Source organism: Polyodon spathula, chromosome 3 (genome assembly GCF_017654505.1).
Source record: "Polyodon spathula isolate WHYD16114869_AA chromosome 3, ASM1765450v1, whole genome shotgun sequence".
In the NCBI taxonomy this organism is placed as follows: Eukaryota; Metazoa; Chordata; class Actinopteri; order Acipenseriformes; family Polyodontidae; genus Polyodon; species Polyodon spathula.
This window is the reverse complement of record NC_054536.1, coordinates 35,606,929-35,625,557: the sequence shown is the minus strand read 5'-3', so window position 1 is coordinate 35,625,557 and position 18,629 is coordinate 35,606,929. Positions and strand designations below refer to the sequence as shown.

The window sequence follows — 18,629 nt, the reverse complement described above, 5'->3', positions numbered from 1 at the left end:
CAACAGTGTTTGCCACTCCTCAGTGCCTTGCATTATCAGCAAGTATCCATTTGTGTCAGTGTCAGCAACATCAGCTTTAATACATTATTTTTCAACTTTATATACTTAATGGATTCATTATTTCATAAACTGTCCAGCAACAGACACACAGAATCCAAGACTGATTGACAAGTGTTCATTGGGTTTTGAAATTTTCAAGATTACATTTTTAAAACCTTAATATCTCTTTTAATTCAACTGTTTTTCACTGTGGTTTGCCAGAAGGCTTGATTCCTGTTAGGACTGCCTCTGTGCTGAACAGCATGTTTATACAACTTTGAAAAAAGGAATTTAACACATTCTTAGTTAGCCTCTTTAACTCAAAGTACATAATGGAGAGTGAAACCCTTTCCCAGTTTTGAGTAGGGCTGCAACAAAGGGAATATTTTGACCTTCGAAGGTTTGGAACATGTCACCGAAGGAATGTTCCAACCTTCGATGGTACATATTTGAATAATTTACTGGTGAGGTCACCATATCTACTTGTTTATATTTGTTTATACAAAATATTCACATGTAGTTTAAAAATAAATTATATAGAACAATAGTCATGTGTTTATAATTTAAATAAAAATACACAGTGAAAGTTTCCACATAAATGGTTCTGCTTGCAAGTAAGCTTACATTGTAGCAGCACTAACTGCAGCGGACTTAAATAAAGCTTAAATAAAAAATTATTAGTGTTAGTGTATATTTTGTATGTTTCAAACATATTCACCCATAGCACTTCTCTTACACTGTCTTGTACACTAGGTATTCAATACATATTTTACTGAAGCACTACAACCGCTATAGGGACCCACCCAGTGCTTTGGCATAATAATATACCCTGCTTCATAAATGATTGGCGCCATATAGAGTTTCTACGTATAACGATTTGGTAGTGGATTTTAATCAACTTTTGTTTAAGTAATATGCATTATACAAGTCAAAAGTTCGAATTTTGCACGCGTGTGACATTTAACGTGTGATTTTTATAGTATTCACACATTGTCAAACGATTTCTGTTAACAGAAAAAGAAAACATACAGTGCATGAATGGCGTCTGACGAACCTTCGAAGGTTTAAAACAATCTTCGAATTCCTGGCTAGCGAACGAACCTTCGCAACTTAACTATAGAGGCAAAACCATACCTAGAATGCATCAGGCTTTTGTATTTTAGAAATGTGTCATGTTTACTCTTAACCTCAAAAGTTCTGATTCATTAAAATATATGGGACGAGGAGCTACGGAAACAGTTTGATGGGAGACATGTTGGTCAGAAAGCATTGTCCATGTTGACAGAAGGACATTAGAATAGGAACAACATGTGTGTGATGTCTCTTATATACTGTACTGCATTTGTAATAAATCAGATTCAGTCTTAAGGGTAAGAAAGGTAGATAGTGACCTACTGTACAAGTGGAGAATTTTAGGATATCTGTGCATCCACTGAAAGCAACATTCTGTCCTATATTTAGGAATGATGGTACTACAGGATTTTGTGATATGCCATACAGAGTGCCTCTACACTGTTGTTTTAAGCCTATCGCAACACCCTAGAGTGCTATAATTTGATTATAAAACGGCATATATTATTATTTCTTGCTGAGATACTGATTATAGTTGGCACTTACTGTAGTACTTTGTTTGTTTTAATGGGAGGGGTACGCGGAGTCCCTGTTTTTTCTTACATTCTTCCATCTTATTTTTGTTTGTTTACCCTTTAGCGGATTAGTATTTTATTAGCAGTATTTTGTGATGAGGCTCCATTAGTGGTGATATTGTGACATCTTTCAATGGGTGGAATGTGCAATTAACCAATCAGAGCAACATCTCTACATGCTGTTTTATAATGTTTATTTATAAATGGAATATATTGCTACATTATTCATGTTACCTTACCTGGTCCAAGAAGAACTGGAATTTTCTTGGTTATTAATAAACAAAGACTTTAACAATTATTTTTGTAGGGATATTTTGTTGACTTAATTTATTGTCCAGTACATTTAACTTCTATAAAATAACAAAGGAAGCCATGGGCAGGGCTTGAGTTTGGGAGGGGGGGTGGAATGGTTGAGAATGGATGTGTTGTGGGACAATTTGTGTATAGCTTTGGTTTTGTGAGGTTTGTATTGTTTTTGGTGCTTTTTACACTGGAAAGGCTGTTTAAAAATATGTTGGCTTTCGTGTTTGTCTTCCAAAAACATAACAAAGAAGACTGCCTTTGTTTTAAACCTTGTAAAGACAGAAAGTGCAAAACTGTGTTTTAAGGTGTTCTTTGTCAAAATCCCTCCCCAAAAATTCTATTTGTTAAATAAATTTGTCCCGTGTCAGTGATACCGCCAATGTTTATACCCTAAATGTGAAGTATGGAAGTTGATAATTGGATGTGTTTTGTCTTCTAATCTCTAGGTGCCTCTACCTTTATGGAAGCCTTGGCAGCCAACGGAACAGGTAGCATCCAAACTGCAGTCACTGGAGTAACTGCAGGAAAACGAAGATTTGAGGAAAGGCAGGCTTTTGACAAGAGGTTGCGGTTTAGTGTCCGGCAAACAGAAAGTGCTTACCGGTACAGAGACATTGTTGTCAAGAAACAGGATGGGTTCACACACATTTTACTCTCCACAAAGTCTTCAGAAAACAACTCATTAAATCCAGAAGTGAGTAAAGATATTACGTTTAATTAAAACAGCTCAGAGGTTTGATTGTTGGTGCTGCCCTTTATATTTTTTAAATAATGTTTGACTTCTATTTCCTGCAGTCACATTTGTTCAGTTTTATTTTATGACCACGCGTATCAGTTTATTACTTTTAGCAGTCACTGCCATTCCTGGGTCTTAAAGGTAAAATACTGGGACATTAAACCACACAATCCAACAAACCACACAGTAAATGTAGTTGTGATCTTTTCCTATACACATGGAAACGTTTCATAACTAGCCTCCACTCTACCACATGATTCATTCGGTAGATAACGCAGATCAACAATTATTTTGTATGTTTTGATGTGATGTTTGATTTACTTTTCTGATAACCAGCGGCGGTGCTTAAAACCAGAATATGATATACTTATAAGCGTGTGAGTGTATTGCTGCATGTATACAACATACAATGGATGGTGTCTCCTAATTCATCATACTTTTTACTGTTTTCAACATTTGATTCATCGAAGCATTTAATCTATTCAGTTAAATAGACAACAATTCCAAAATTCAAAAACAGTAGTCTTAGTAGTTACGGTAGTGTTGCCCGAGTCCAACGTTTGTTTAAAGTAAATGGTATTGATTACTGTATTATGAAACTGTTCCGTTGTAATGACCATATCCCTAAAAATAATACTGTAGTCAGGACATATATATATATATATATATATATATATATATATATATATATATATATAATATATTTGAAAAACTTTTGTCAGATTCAGAACTTTTGAAAAAACTTTTGTTTCCAAGAACTGTTATTTTATATCTCAGGTTATTAGATTGTGTCATATATATATATATATATATATATATATATATATATATATATATATATATATATATATACAGTGCCTTGCAAAAGTATTCAGACCCCTGACCAATTCTCTTATATTACTGAATTACAAATGGTACATTGAAATTTCGTTCTGTTTGATATTTTATTTTTTATTTTTAAACACTGAAACTCAAAATCAACCTGGAGCAAATCTGTCAAGAAGAATGGGCCAAAATCACTAAGACACTGTGTGCAAAGCTGGTACATACTTACCCCAAAAGACTTAAAGCTGTTATTGCAGCGAAAGGTGGCTCTACCAAATATTAATGTGTGGGGGTTGAATACTTATTCAAGCAAGATTTTTCAGTTTTTTATTTTTCTTAAAATATTTTCCAACATAAAACCAGTGTCACCTTACAATAATTGATTCTGAGTTTCAGTGTTGTAAAATAAAATATCAAACAGAATGAAATTTCAATGTACCATTTGTAATTCAGTAATATGAGAGAATTGGTCAGGGGTCTGAATACTTTTGCAAGGCACTATATATATATATATATATATATATATATATATATATATATATATATATATATATATATATATATATATATATACACACACACATACTATACACACAAAAGTTTTAGGCAGGTGTGAAAAAATGCTGTAAAGTAAGAATGCTTTCAAAAATAGACATGTTAATAGATTATATTTATCAATTAATAAAATGCAAAGTGAGTGAACAGAAGAAAAATCTACATCAAATTAATATTTGGTGTGACCACCCTTTGCCTTCAAAACAGCATCAATTCTTCAAAAACTGTGTGCCAGTGTACCTAGAAGGAACTTGGCAGGTAGGTTGGCCCAAACAACTTGGAGAACTAACCACAGTTCTTCTGTGGATTTAGGCAGCCTCAGTTGCTTCTCTCTCTTCATGTAGTCCCAGACAGACTTGATGATGTTGAGACTTGATGATGTTGAGAGAATTGTGAGGGTCTGGAATCAACTCCTCAGTAATGTTGTTGAAGCTGACACCCTGGGATCCTTCAAGAAGCTGCTTGATGAGATTTTGGGATCAATAAGCTACTAACAACCAAACGAGCAAGATGGGCCAAATGGCCTCCTCTCGTTTGTAAACTTTCTTATGTTCTTATGTTCTTATGAGATCAGGGCTCTGTGGGGGCCATACCACCACTTCCAGGACTCCGTGTTCATCTTTACGCTGAAGATAGTTCTTAATGACTTTCACTGTATGTTTGGGGTCGTTGTCATGCTGCAGAATAAATTTGGGGCCAATCAGATGCCTCCCTGATGGTATTGCATGATGGATAAGTATCTGCCTCAACTTCTCAGCATTGAGGAGACCATTAATTCTGACCAAATCCCCAACTCCATTTGCAGCCCCAAACTTGCAAGGAACCTCCACCATGCTTCACTGTTGCCTGCAGACAGTCAATCGTGTACCGCTCTCTGGCCGTTCGGCGAACAAACTGCCTTCTCCTACAGTCAAATATTTCAAATTTTGACTCATCAGTCCAGAGCACCTGCTGCCATTTTTCTGCACCCCAATTCCTGTGTTTTCGTGCATAGTTGAGTCGCTTGGCCTTGTTTCCACATCAGAGCTATGGCTTTTTGGCCGCAAGTCTTCCATGAAGGCCACTTCTGACCAGACTTCTCTGGGCAGTAGATGGGTGTACCAGGGTCCCACTGTTTTCTGCCAATTCTGAGCTGATGGCATCTTCAGATTGTGAAGGGAAGTAAGCATGATGTGTCTTTCATCTGCTGCAGTAAGTTTCCTTGGCCTACCACTGTGTCTACGGTCCTCAACATTGCCCGTTACTTTGTGCTTCTTCAAAAGAGCTTGGACAGCACATCTTGAAACCCCTGTCTGCCTTGAAATTTCTGCCTGGGAGAGACCTTGCTGATGCAGTATAACTACCTTGTGTCTTGTTGCTGTGCTCAGTCTTGCCATGTTGTATGACTTTTGACAGTTGTCAAAAGTCTTGCCATGTCTTGCCACATTGTTTGACTTTGTTTTCTTTACTGTAACCAAGTACTGTGACATGGATCTACGCCATGCTTGCCATTTTTATGACTTTTTCTGCACCCCAGTTCCTGTGTTTTCGTGCATAGTTGAGTCGCTTGGCCTTGTTTCCACATCAGAGCTATGGCTTTTTGGCCGCAAGTCTTCCATGAAGGCCACTTCTGACCAGACTTCTCTGGGCAGTAGATGGGTGTACCAGGGTCCCACTGTTTTCTGCCAATTCTGAGCTGATGGCATCTTCAGATTGTGAAGGGAAGTAAGCATGATGTGTCTTTCATCTGCTGCAGTAAGTTTCCTTGGCCTACCACTGTGTCTACGGTCCTCAACATTGCCCGTTACTTTGTGCTTCTTCAAAAGAGCTTGGACAGCACATCTTGAAACCCCTGTCTGCCTTGAAATTTCTGCCTGGGAGAGACCTTGCTGATGCAGTATAACTACCTTGTGTCTTGTTGCTGTGCTCAGTCTTGCCATGTTGTATGACTTTTGACAGTAAACTGTCTTCAGCAACCTCAACTTGTTAGCTGAGTTTGGCTGTTCCTCACCCAGTTTTATTCCTCCTACACAGCTGTTTCTGTTTCAGTTAATGATTGTGTTTCAACCTACATGTTGAATTGATGATCATTAGCACCTGCTTGGTATAATTGTTTAATCATACACCTGACTAAATGCCTACAAAATCCCTGACTTTGTGGAAGGTTACCTAGAAGAATAGATTCTGTTTTGAAGGCAAAGGGTGGTCACACCAAATATGGATTTGATGTAGATTTTTCTTCAGTCTTCAGACTTAAAACGTGGCAAAAAAAAAAAAAAAAAATTGTTAACTGTAAAATTGTAAATTTTTATCTGGGATTAGGTGCAATGGCGCCTGTAACTCAAAAAGGCCGCCTCTCCCTTTAAAAGCATGTGTCAATATTTATGAATGTGCTATTATGTCGGTCTGTTAGGGGAGAAAAATGTATTTCACATGATTTACTAAATTGAAGCGCAAGGCGGCCGGTAATAAATAAGCTAATAATAACAATTTTACAATGCTTGTAAGTGCAAGTAAGTGCTGTGTATTAACACCAGCGGAATACGGGAACTCCAGTTTCATGCAACAGTGGTGACAGTAACCAAAAGTGAGCGAGTGTTGTATAAAAATGTAGTATTTAATGTTGTGAATAGTAGGACCAGCAATTTAAACTTGTTTTACTGAAAAATCAACAGTAACGTGTAATCAAAAGAGCTGTCAGTGTTACATGCTGTCAGACTTCATTAACACTGAGCTTGGGAGCTGCAGCATGCTGTTTCACACGTTACAACTATACATTAATCAGTGTTGCTGTCACCAATTCTAGACACAGCACTTGCAAAATATTTAAAATATAAACATGCTGAGTTCATTGCAGTCATCAGCTGCATAGATAAACCACTCAGCAGAATGAGGCAACAAACAAGTGAGTACAGGCAGTAAGTTGCTGAGTATCACTTTAGAGTCTTAACAATTTGTTGTATTTTAAACAGTTGAATATGGTAGAAACTAACTTGCTCCGGAAGTGGCAACAGCAATTGTCCTAATTATTACGAGGTTAACGAGTTTAACGGATTGACAGTAATAAAGACCCTGTAACTTAGTTATGGTAAACATTAGTTGGCATGTGTTTTTTTGTTTGTTTGTTTGTTTGTTTTTTTTCCAGTTGGTGTTTAATTTATTTATAGGTCGAGGTAACAGGGCGAGCAGCACTTTTAGAACGGGGTCTCCCCCTCCGCCCCTGTGCATTTATTTTGTGTATGATTTATTTATTTGTGTTTATGTATTGGTATAAATGTCGGTGAACGCCGTCTGTTTTTGTTATTGTATTTGACTGCGAGAGCCGTGTATTTGTTTTTAGAAACCTTGTGTTAATGTGTGGCTGTCGGCTTGTGGGTTGTTAAACTAGCTGGCAGTCACACAATTAATAAACTCGTGCAGATTGTGTAATTACGGACTAGTTAAACCCCTCGGCTACGGTATTTAAACCTACATCTCTCCCTGCTCTGAGTTCAGAGGCAGAGTGAGAGCGGAGAGAGAGATTGAAGAGATTAATTTAAAAACTAAAACAATGAAGGCGATTGCCCAGCCTGACCTATTTGTGTTAGTTATTTGTTCAACTATTTAATTTGTGTGTTTATTTATGTTCAAATATTTTATTTATTTTTGTTGTATTTAAATAAACGGCTTGCTGCGTCTTTTTTATACTGTATGCCCCCAAATGTTTATTACATTGGAAATATTTTGAGGCATTTGAAGACTTTGTAAAAGGTGTATAGTAGGGATGTGCTTTTGGTACATTTTTATGAATGTTTAAATGCTATGCAGGTGTCAGTATATAAACCGTATCTACACAAACACACTCTCTTCATATTACATTCAGATGTATACTGACAACCCTGGTTAGCAAAGAACCCCTAAATAAGCAAATAACATTTTAACATCGCAAAGACTTAACTACAAAGTAAAAAAAAAAAAAAAAACAGACACACCAAAGTATATATTGAAATTAGGGCTGTCACTGGATTCAAATTTCTGATCAATTAATTTATGGGAATTAGTTGATTACTGGTGGAACTGGTGGATTGATCCGTACACATTTTTAGTAAAGGTAACAATCTTATAGAGACTGACCTGCTTCTAATAATAAAACATTTATAGAATCAAATATATATATATATATAAGCATAAGCCCAAAGGGAATTTGGTATTTTTAAAAGCATTTGTATTATTTTTATCTTGGTAAATGTCTCAGTCTCTGTTTGTACTGAGATGTATCTGTGCTGGCCCTGTGGGCACAAAGTGAATAAACTAAACCAAACCTTTTTTTTTTTTTTTTTTAACATTGTATTGAATATGTTATTTAAAAAAAAATACGGTCACCCTTGGCCTGCCTGACCTTGTTCGGTCCTCATGAGTGCCAGTTTCTTCAAACCGTTTAATGATCTTGTTACAGCAGTTACAGACACTTGCAAAGTTCTTGCGATTTGTCTTAAAGATTGACCTTCATTTCTTAAAGTAATTACAGACTTTTTTCTTTGCTTAACTGAGCATGTTTTGCCATTTTCTGCTCCCTTACATTCAGGAATGACAAACTTGTGCCTATGCTACCTATATTTATAGTAATCATGGATCCTCACCTGTTAACAATAATGGTGACAAAAGGTTAATTAGATAACATGCTAGTTAACTCGGAGAACATCTAACAAAGACACTTTTGATACTTAGACCAGTGTTCTAACACCGTGTTATACACATTTCAGACTTTTAACTGACTTGGGCTTCAGACTGAAATCCCCTTGCTTTGGGTGACCATTGAAATTGACATTTTCATTTAAAAATTAAATTTTTGTATGCAGTTCACTTGTATATATATATCAGCTTATATAAGTACACTATCATATTGTTAAATAAAGTGTTTATGAGAAGTTTATACAGTTAAAAACATAGACAATCCTGAAAAAGCTGGTTTAAAGCAGGTGTACTCAAACTTTTGACTGGTAGCGTGTGTGTGTGTGTGTGTGTGTGTGTGTGTGTGTGTGTGTGTGTGTGTGTGTGTATGTATATATATATATATATATATATATATATATATATATATACACACACACACACACACACACACACACACACACACGCTACCAGTCAAAAGTTTGAGTACACCTGCTTTAAACCAGGTTTTTCAGGATTGTCTATGTTTTTAACTGTATAAACTTCTCATAAACACTTTATTTAACAATATGATAGTGTACTTATATAAGCTGATATATATATACAAGTGAACTGCATACAAAAATTTAATTTTTAAATGAAAATGTCAATTTTAATGTTGCCTACAATTTATTTTAAGCCAGTGCCTTGCAAAAGTATTCAGATCCCTGACCAATTCTCTCATATTACTGAATTACAAATGGTACATTGAAATTTCGTTCTGTTCGATATTTTATTTTAAAACACTTAAACTCAAAATTAATTAGTGTAAGGTGACATTGGTTTTATGTTAGGAAATATTTTTAAGAAAAATAAAAAACTGAAATATCTTGCTTGCATAAGTATTCAACCCCCACACATTAATATTTGGTAGAGCCACCTTTCGCTGCAATAACAGTCTTTTGGGGTAAGTATGTACCAGCTTTGCACACAGTGTCGGAGTGATTTTGGCCCATTCTTCTTGGCAGATTTGCTCCAGGTTGTTCAGGTTGGTTGGACGACGCTTGTGGACCGCAATTTTCAAATACTGCCACAGATTCTAATGGTATTGACATCAGGACTTTGACTGGGCCACTGTAGGACATTCACCTTTTTGTTCATGAGCCACTCCCATGTTGCTTTGGCCTTGTGCTTGGGATCATTGTCCTGCTGAAAGGTGAATTTCCTCCCAAGCTTCAGTTTTTTAGCGGACTGAAGCAGATTCTCTTGCAGTATTTTCCTGTATTTTGCTCCATCCATTCTTCCTTCAATTGTAACAAGATGCCCATTCCCTGCTGATGAGAAGCATCCCCACAGCATGATGCTGCCACCACCATACTTCACTGTAGGGATGGTGTGTCTTGAGGCATAGGCAGTGTTAGGTTTGCGCCACACATAGCGCTTTGAGTTTTGGCCAAAAAGCTCTATCTTGGTCTCATCTGACAACAAAACCTTTTCCCACATCGCAGCTGGGTCATTCTCATGCTTTCTGGCAAACTCCAGACGTGCTTTCAGATGGTACTTTTTGAGTAACGGCTTCTTTCTTGCCACCCTCCTATACAGGCCAGTGTTATGCAGAGCTCTTGATATGGTGGACTGGTGCACCATTACTCCACTCCCAGCCACTGAACTCTGTAGCTCCTTCAAAGTGATTGTTGGCCTATCTGTGGCTTCTCTCACAAGTCTCCTTCTTGTTTGAGCTCTGAGTTTTAGTGTTTAAAAATAAAATATCAAACAGAACGAAATTTCAATGTACCATTTGTAATTCGGTAATATGAGAGAATTGGTCAGGGGTCTGAATACTTTTGCAAGACACTGTGTGTGTGTGTGTGTGTGTGTGTATGTATATATATATATATATATATATATATATATAGATAGTGAGATAGCAGGGAGGGGGTTAAAATCCTTCCGTGCTAAAAGCATGTGAGAATGCACGTTTGGGTGAATGAGCTAATTGTGTAATTGTTTTATTGTTTCGTTATCCCCTGCACCTGGTGGTAATTGTAAATTAGAGCCAAGTGCAGGATATTTGAGAGGGTGTGTGTGTGTGTGTGAGAGAGTGAGCGAGCAGTTGTATTCGGAGTAAGGTATTGTGTGAAACCTGTGAAAGTTTGTTGTTTTAGGTACCAGTAAACAGCTTAGCTGTCCGGGATAGTAGTTAGGTTCCTGGTGAATGTTTAGTTAGTGCTCCAAATAGGAGCTAGGTGTTTGTTTTGTGTTTATTTCATTTTGTTTATTAAAACTGCGCGTGAGCGCTGTTCAGTTCAATCCTGTGTGTTGGGTCGTGACTGTGAAGGGAGAAGAACCTGTGAGAGCCTGTGTGGTGCGGAGCAAGTTGACAATATATATAAAAACAAATGTCATAATGCTTTTCTTACTCGGTGTGGACTGAACCATGCCACAACCGCAACAGTATAAACACACAGTGCACCAATGAGGGGCCAGATCAAATGAGACTAAAACCCGCCCAGTGTCAATCTTTCTGTTCCACCAATTAGAAAAACTACTTGGAGGAAATTGGCAAACCCCTTCCTTTTTATAATATTTGCCCTTACTGTGGCACAACAGTTGGACACGAGACGGACTGCTATATAGGATGATAAATTACTAAAATTAATGCTTAAAATATACATTTGGTAAAATTTGTCACGTGACCAGTTATACGTCTAGCATATTATTCCTCATTTAACAACTTCTTTAGAGTTTGTACATTTTAAATGTTTGAAATGCCCATCCCTAGTGTATAGTCTAAATGTTTGTCATTTCAGTTTATTTTAGTATTTCTAAATTCAGCACGATGGACTGTTTAATAGTTTATAATGGTATTTTAAAACCAGGTGTGGATACATTTATATGTATTTGTTTCTGTCATAATGTTTTAAAACAAAATGTAACAAGGCAATATAAGGGAGTGTATTTTATTGAAAAAAAAAAAAAAATCCATGACCATTTCCATTTTTAAAGTATTAATCAAATATGAATTGATTTTAACATCCTTAACACAGCAATATAATATTTTAATGTTGTATTCACAAACACAAGTACATTTTGAATATTTGAAAATGTAATTTTAAATGTCAAGGGGTACATTATATTTTAACAGCAATTATGTTAATTCATTTTTGGATCTTAATAAAAGCAGGACGAAAGTTCCCAATTTAATGCAAATACATTTAATTAAAATACAAAGATTCAAGTTGAACTTAATAATATATATTTAAGATACCATTTCTTGTTCAAAAGATGCAATATATCAGTGCTTTAAGTTCTAGACAAAACAAACAAATCCAGACATTAAAAACTCTCTGCTGATTGGTAGTTTTCCACTTTTCCTCAGTCCCCAGGGCTACTAATGTGATCAGTGCAGATCTAGGAGAAAAAATCTTTCCAATGTATGTTATTGTTGTTGTTGTTGTTGTTGTTGTTGTTGTTGTTGTTTGTTATTGTTGTTTTTAAAGCTAAAAAAAAAGGAGGAAAAATAGGAATTAACGAGAACATTACTGATGTATTTAAATTGTAACTGGAGGAGTATTTAAATCGGTTGATTGCGGAATTGCCTGCTTTACCTAATTAGTCTTATAAAATAGGTTGTTATTTTGACGCTGAGTGCGGCCGAGCTGAACATGCACATTACCTGGCTTTTTGCGGTCGGTTTTCTCCCTTTATAAATGTGATAATATAATAAAATGTTAAAGAAAATAAAGATCGATAAGCAAGGCAGATTGTTTCAGGAAAGGTGGGAGTTTGAATATTTATTTGTAGAGCAGCAAATTGCTTGGTATGTATGGGAAGTATTGTGATGTTGAAATAATTCAATTTAAGGCGCCACTGTGAAACGAAACATAAAGAAAAATATGGCGAGTTTGAAGGAAAGCAAAGGCAGGAAAAGCTGGCCCAATTAAAAAGAGCTCTTGATTTACAGCAGAACATCTTTAAAAAGGCAAAAAGTGAAAGTGATGCGGCAGTAAAGGCAAGTTAACTTGTGTCAGAACTAATCGCAAAGTGGTCAGATCACTCTTCTGAGGGTGCTTTTGTAAAAGACTGCATGCTTAAAGTCACAGAAATAATCTGTCCTGAGAAAAAACGTGTGTTTTCCAATGTCAGTCTTTCAAGAAATATCGTGGCTGAAAGAGTGGATGATCTGGCCACCGACCTTCAAGAGAGCTCACTGGAAAAGCAAGCGATTTCGTAGCCTTTTCTCTTGCTGTTGACAATAGCACAGATATTACTGATACCGCTGCATTATCTATTTTTATCCGAGGTGTTGATGCAGACTTCACTATTACCCAAGAGCTTTTGGATGTTGCATCTGTGCACCTCATTTCCACAGCAAACAATATATTTCAACAGTTTTAGAAGTGTGCGCGCAACATGGAATTACAGTGGGAGAAATTAGTTGGATTGACAACAACAGACTGAGCGACTAGCATGTGTGGTGAAAAAAGGGGCTTGTTGCTTTGGTGTGCAAAAAACTACAGGAGGTGAATTGTCCAACGACACTTATAACGTACCACTGTATTCTACACCAGCAAGCGCTTTGAGGGAAGGTGCTGAAAATGGATCACATAATGGTCACAGTTGTGAAAATCATACATTTCATCAGAGAGAAAGGTTTGGATCGCCGGCAATTCCAAAAGTTGCTTGAAGAGCTTAATGCTCAATATGGTTATTTGCCACACCACACTGAAGTTCGCTGGCTTAGCCGTGGTGCAGTTCTTACAGTGTTCTTTGAATTGCGTCAAGGAGTAGGGATTTACATGCACAATAACAGGAAAGAAATTAGATAGCTTTCAGGTGCAAAATGGTTGTGTGATTTGGGATTTCTCTACGATATAACCGAACAGCTCAACAACTTAAATGTGAAACTGCAAGGCTGTAAACAAGTCAGAACTGAAATGTCTGACGGTGTTGAGGCGCTTCAGCTAAAGTTACACGTGTGGGAGAAACACAAGCAGCAAGGAAACCTTTCACATTTCCTAACGTGCCAAGCTGTATGTGATTCTGTGGCGGATTTTACTTTTCCTGGTAGTGCGTTTGCTGCAAAACTCAACGTTTTGCATGTGGAATTAGAGCACAGTTTTTCAGATTTTCACAAGTAGAAGTTCCAGTTACAGCTTTTTTTAAACCCACCTGGCTTAGATGTGGGAAATGTACCAGAAGACATCCAGAAGGAATGTATTGAATTGCATTTCAATAGCGCACTGAAGGCTAAGTTTGATTCTGTCTCGGCTGAGCAGTTTTACCCGTTCCTTCCAGCCACATTGCCACAGCTCCGCATTCAGGCTGCACTCTTCATGTCAATGTTTGGCAGTACGCACTTCTGCAAACAGCTATTTTCACTGATGAAGATTAAGAAATCTGCTCAAAGATCTCGCCTGAATAACAAGCATCTGTACTCCATGCTAAAGATCGCTTCAGCACAAAACACGAATCCCGATATTGAAACAAGCTTGTCTCACGATAAAAGTGCCAGATTTCTTCAGTAAATGAGAACGCACAGGGCAGCAACTAGGTAAGATAGATAACATGTGTTGTAAATTAAGTCATATATAACATACATGTTTATGTATTAAAAACTGAGTATAAACATGCGTTTTCTATAGCACCTATTAAAATGCATGTGTATATGTAAAAGGGTGGATTTTGTGGCCCGCAAATCAAACGTTAAATTAAGATAAGGCCCTTCCTAAAATTGAGTTTGACACCCCTGCCTTAGACATTTCCTACGTTAATGTGACTCAATCGATACACAGCGAGTTTCTCATTCTCACAAATGGTTAAAATGATTAAAATGTTTCTTATCTAGGATGTCATGACTGATAGCAACTGGTTAGAAAAAAATCCTTTGGAACAAAATCCAACAAAGTGGGAACACTAACCAATTCAACTTTAACTAATTTAACTTTTCACAAGTCTATCTTATTTTATAAAGTCCATTGTCCATAACAATTTACTTTGTGTTTTTGTTGAGAAAAATGATGGCATCCACATTCTCCGGTTTCAAAGAAGAACAGAGTTTGTTAACTATCATCCCTGTCTTGCTGAACACCCGCTCACTTGGGACCAATGTTGATGGGATACTTAACGTGTTCATAGCCCAGGTTGCTAGTTTTGGAAAGCACGTCTGGTTATTTCAGAGGTATATGTCATCACTTCTTTTCTGATCTGTGGTTGCTGCTGTATAACAATTCAGATGCTTGTTCCGTCTTAGTTTGCTTTTTAACTGGCAAGTCACTTGTAGTTGTAGTGGCACAGTGGAAAGAAATATACAGCAAAGGCAGGGAACTAGAGTACAGCTTTATATAATTTAATTTCGTCCTAATAAAATGGATTCCTGAAAAGGAAAAATATTTTGTTTTGATGCATCGATGGGTAGTTTATCCATCGATGGTTTTTGGATTGATTCGATGCATCGATCCATCATGCCAGCCCTATACAAAAGTATAAACATTTGTTTGTTTGAAGCTTGGTAAATGAAAGGAAGTATAAATTGTGGGAGTTCTCCCAGACATAATGTCTGAAAGCATTGAGTGTGTTGTCCTGTAAAATTGCAGCGTTTGTAATTCTTGGATAGAATACAATATATTTGATTTATATAAATCCTTGTAGAATGGACATTGTATATATTTATAATGCAGGGCTGACAGTGGAACATGAAACAAGTAATGTGATTGGTCAAGCAAGGTTCCAGCTGTCCGTATATTGGATGGATATGGACAGTTGGAGCCTCGTCAGATATTCAAAATCACTGCACTGCCTTACAGAATTTAAAGTACCGGTAGCCATCTTATTTATAGTTACAGGTGTACAGCTGTAACTATAAAACTGAGTGACCAATTACCAGCAAAAAAATCCCAAAAGTAGTAAGTAGACATGCTGATTTATATGAACGATTGACTGAACATGCAGGTAGCAGAACAGAAAAAAATACCAAAAAATAAATAAATAAAAATCGCTGTCTTTTTATACTTACTCACCTCGACTTTGTCACTTCAAATAATGTATTTTTAGTGGTTTGCAAATGCTACAGAAAAACACAAAATACACATTATCCACCCCTCTACAACACAGGCCTTGAAAAATTACTGAAATACGAGATGTCATTATTTTTATTCCATCTCTTCTGCTCAAACTGTGTTTTGCACTGAGGGGAACAGAAAATGTTCCCAGTTCATTCAAATTTCAAGGACTTCTCTTGTGCACAGTCTTTTTCAACTCATACCAAAGATTCTCAATCAGATTTAGATCGGGACTTTGACTAGGCCATTCCAGAACCTTGATTTTATTCTTCTTTAACCATTCTGAAGTAGATTTTCACGTGTGCTTTGGATCGACCAAATTTTGTAGTGGAGGGTTTCAGATGATTGGACAATATCTTTTGGTATGCTATGGAATCAATTTTACCATGTATTGGAACAAAATCCCCAGTGACATTAGAGGAAAAACAGCCCCATAGAATAATATTACCACTTCCATGCTTGATAATAGGTATGGTGTTCTTTTCTCTGTACACCAAACCAGGCTTTCTCCAAATGTAACAACTATCAGCATGAAGAAGTAGCTCAATTTTTGTTTCATCACTCCACAAAACCATTGACCAGAACTATCCATTATTCAAGTGCCATTTTGCAAACTTTACAAAATTGTCCTTATGACGTTTTCCTAAGTGTGGCTTTTTCCTTGGCTTGCAACCATTGAGACCTTCACCAGGCAGTAATCTACCTGTGGTTGAAATGGAAACCCCACTCCCACTTGCAACCAATTCACTTTGAATATCTTTGGCAGTCAATCTCGGATTGTTATTAACCTTCCTCACAGTTCTTCTACTCGTTCTTGGTGAAAGAACCTTCTCAGACCGAGGGAGCGTTGTGACAGTACCATGAGTCTTGTACTTCTTGATAATAGAAACAATAGTTGAAATTAGGATACTCAAATGCTTGGAAATGTTCTTGTGTCCTTCTCCAGCTTATAACAATATAATTTATTATAACAATAAATCATTTTCTGCCTAAGGTATTGACTTTGTGGTAATGACAGCAATCATCCTATGCCTAACCCTTCTATACTCTCTAAAAATGTTCACAATCCAGCATTTTAGACTTCTCTAGAATTAGGTTCTGCATTATCATATTGAAATTTTCTAGCACCTTGTAGACAGTACTATCATAGGATCAAATGGTATGGATACTTTTGAATTAGCATTTTTGGAGTTTTGCAAAAAAAATGTTGAAATAATTAATTGTAGACATCTATTTCTTGTAACTTTTTTCCTCATCCACAAAAGCAAAACTTTTGCTACAAAAGATTTTAATAATTTATTTCACAATCTCAACCTTATTTACCTTTTTTTCTTTGTGTACTGATGGACCACCATAATGTGACAGCAGGCAGATTTCCATTATATGAGAGTAGATGTTAAACGTCATGCTGATTTGAACTCGGCTCTCGCCAAGATAAGCACCAACCAAGTCTTAGCTTTACAATAAACTAATGTGATCCATCTGCATCTCCATCCATTTGCATTGCTTTCCATCTGATGATGTAGATATCCTTTTGTCTGGTGTTGATTGCTGAAGTGTAATGCTGGCTCCAGGATCAGCTTATTTTGCCTTTTGCCTTTTGCCTCCCCAGCGTATCAGCACACACAACGGCTGCGATGCTGGCTCCGGGGATCAACCCAGTGCGGTCTCCCCAGCGCATCAGCATGACAACCATCTGGATTGAGCTAAGTAGGGAACACCTCTGGGGTCTTCAAGTGGGCACCTTCCGTCCTCTGTGTTTCGTTGACTAGCCCACAACACTTCAAGAGGGCTCAACAGTGATTCTGGCGTCCCAGCATCACCCCCCTCCATCCCCCACTCAGCTCAGCCCAGCTTACTTACCTGTACATCAGCATTGCTTTCTTTCTATTGTGCTTGAGATCCCCTTCCAGAATCCTTTTGTCTCAACCACAGCCAGTTGCTGCTCCTTTCTACTGCTTCAGTTAAGTTCTTCACTGTGTGACGCAACTCTTGACCACTGAACCCTACGTCTCTGAGAAACCGGGTTGTAGAGTGCGCCACAAATCCTCGATAACCAACCTCCACTGGGTAAACACTGACTCTCCATCCTCGCTGTTCCGCTTCAGCAGCTAGTTGAGCATACCGAAGTTTCTTCCTCTCATACACCTCATCTACAGCATCTTCCCATGGCACTGTTAACTCTACCAGATGAACAAGGCGTGCTGATCCAGACCACAAGACTGTCTGGTCGAAGGATAGTGGTGGCAATTGCAAGTGGAAAAATAAGCTGTTGACCAACATCTGTCAGCATCTTCCAGTCTCTAGCAGCTTCCAGTTGTCCTGGGCGACGCTTGGTTTTAACACCTTTTCTTGATGGTTGCTCTCCTGGATGGAGGAATATTGTCTTTTGTTTCTAATGCTTTGATGGAACTGGTGGCAACTTATTGGTCAGGTTACGCTTGTCTTTCAATGCTAAGGCCAAACAATCCAGCACCTGGTCATGGTGCCAAGTAATCCGTCCTTGGCTAAGACCCACCTTACATCCTGTCAAAATGTGCCTTAATGTTGCAGGTGATGAACACAAAGGACATGAGGGATCCTCACCCACCCAGAGCTTTAGGTTCTGTGGTGATGGGAGAACATGATATGTTGTTCAGATGAGGAAACTGATCCTGCTCTGTTCCATTGTCTAGATCATGTTGTTCGACACTCTCCCATCTCATCCATTCTCCCTGCTTGGCCTGGGAAACGGCCTTTACACACCTGATCCTCTCCTCCTGCTTTTGCACCTCGTTGACTACCTGCTTCTTCCGTTGAGCTGGGGTTGCCTTGTGCCATGTAGGAGGAGCTGAACTGAGACCAAGACCTCCTCTT

At 37.5% G+C, this 18,629-nt stretch overlaps 1 protein-coding gene across 3 annotated transcripts in view; it reads left to right on the top strand.

The window, feature by feature from the left end:
* Window positions 1–18,629, top strand: part of LOC121313038 (chromodomain Y-like protein) — a 121,490-nt gene that overhangs the window by 87,943 nt on the left and 14,918 nt on the right. For all 3 annotated transcript variants that reach the window (XM_041245159.1, XM_041245157.1, XM_041245158.1), the window contains one exon: window positions 2,435–2,682. In XM_041245159.1, the coding sequence (XP_041101093.1) occupies window positions 2,449–2,682 (234 nt within the window). In that variant the 5' untranslated portion in view covers window positions 2,435–2,448. The remainder of the gene's footprint in view (window positions 1–2,434; window positions 2,683–18,629) is intronic.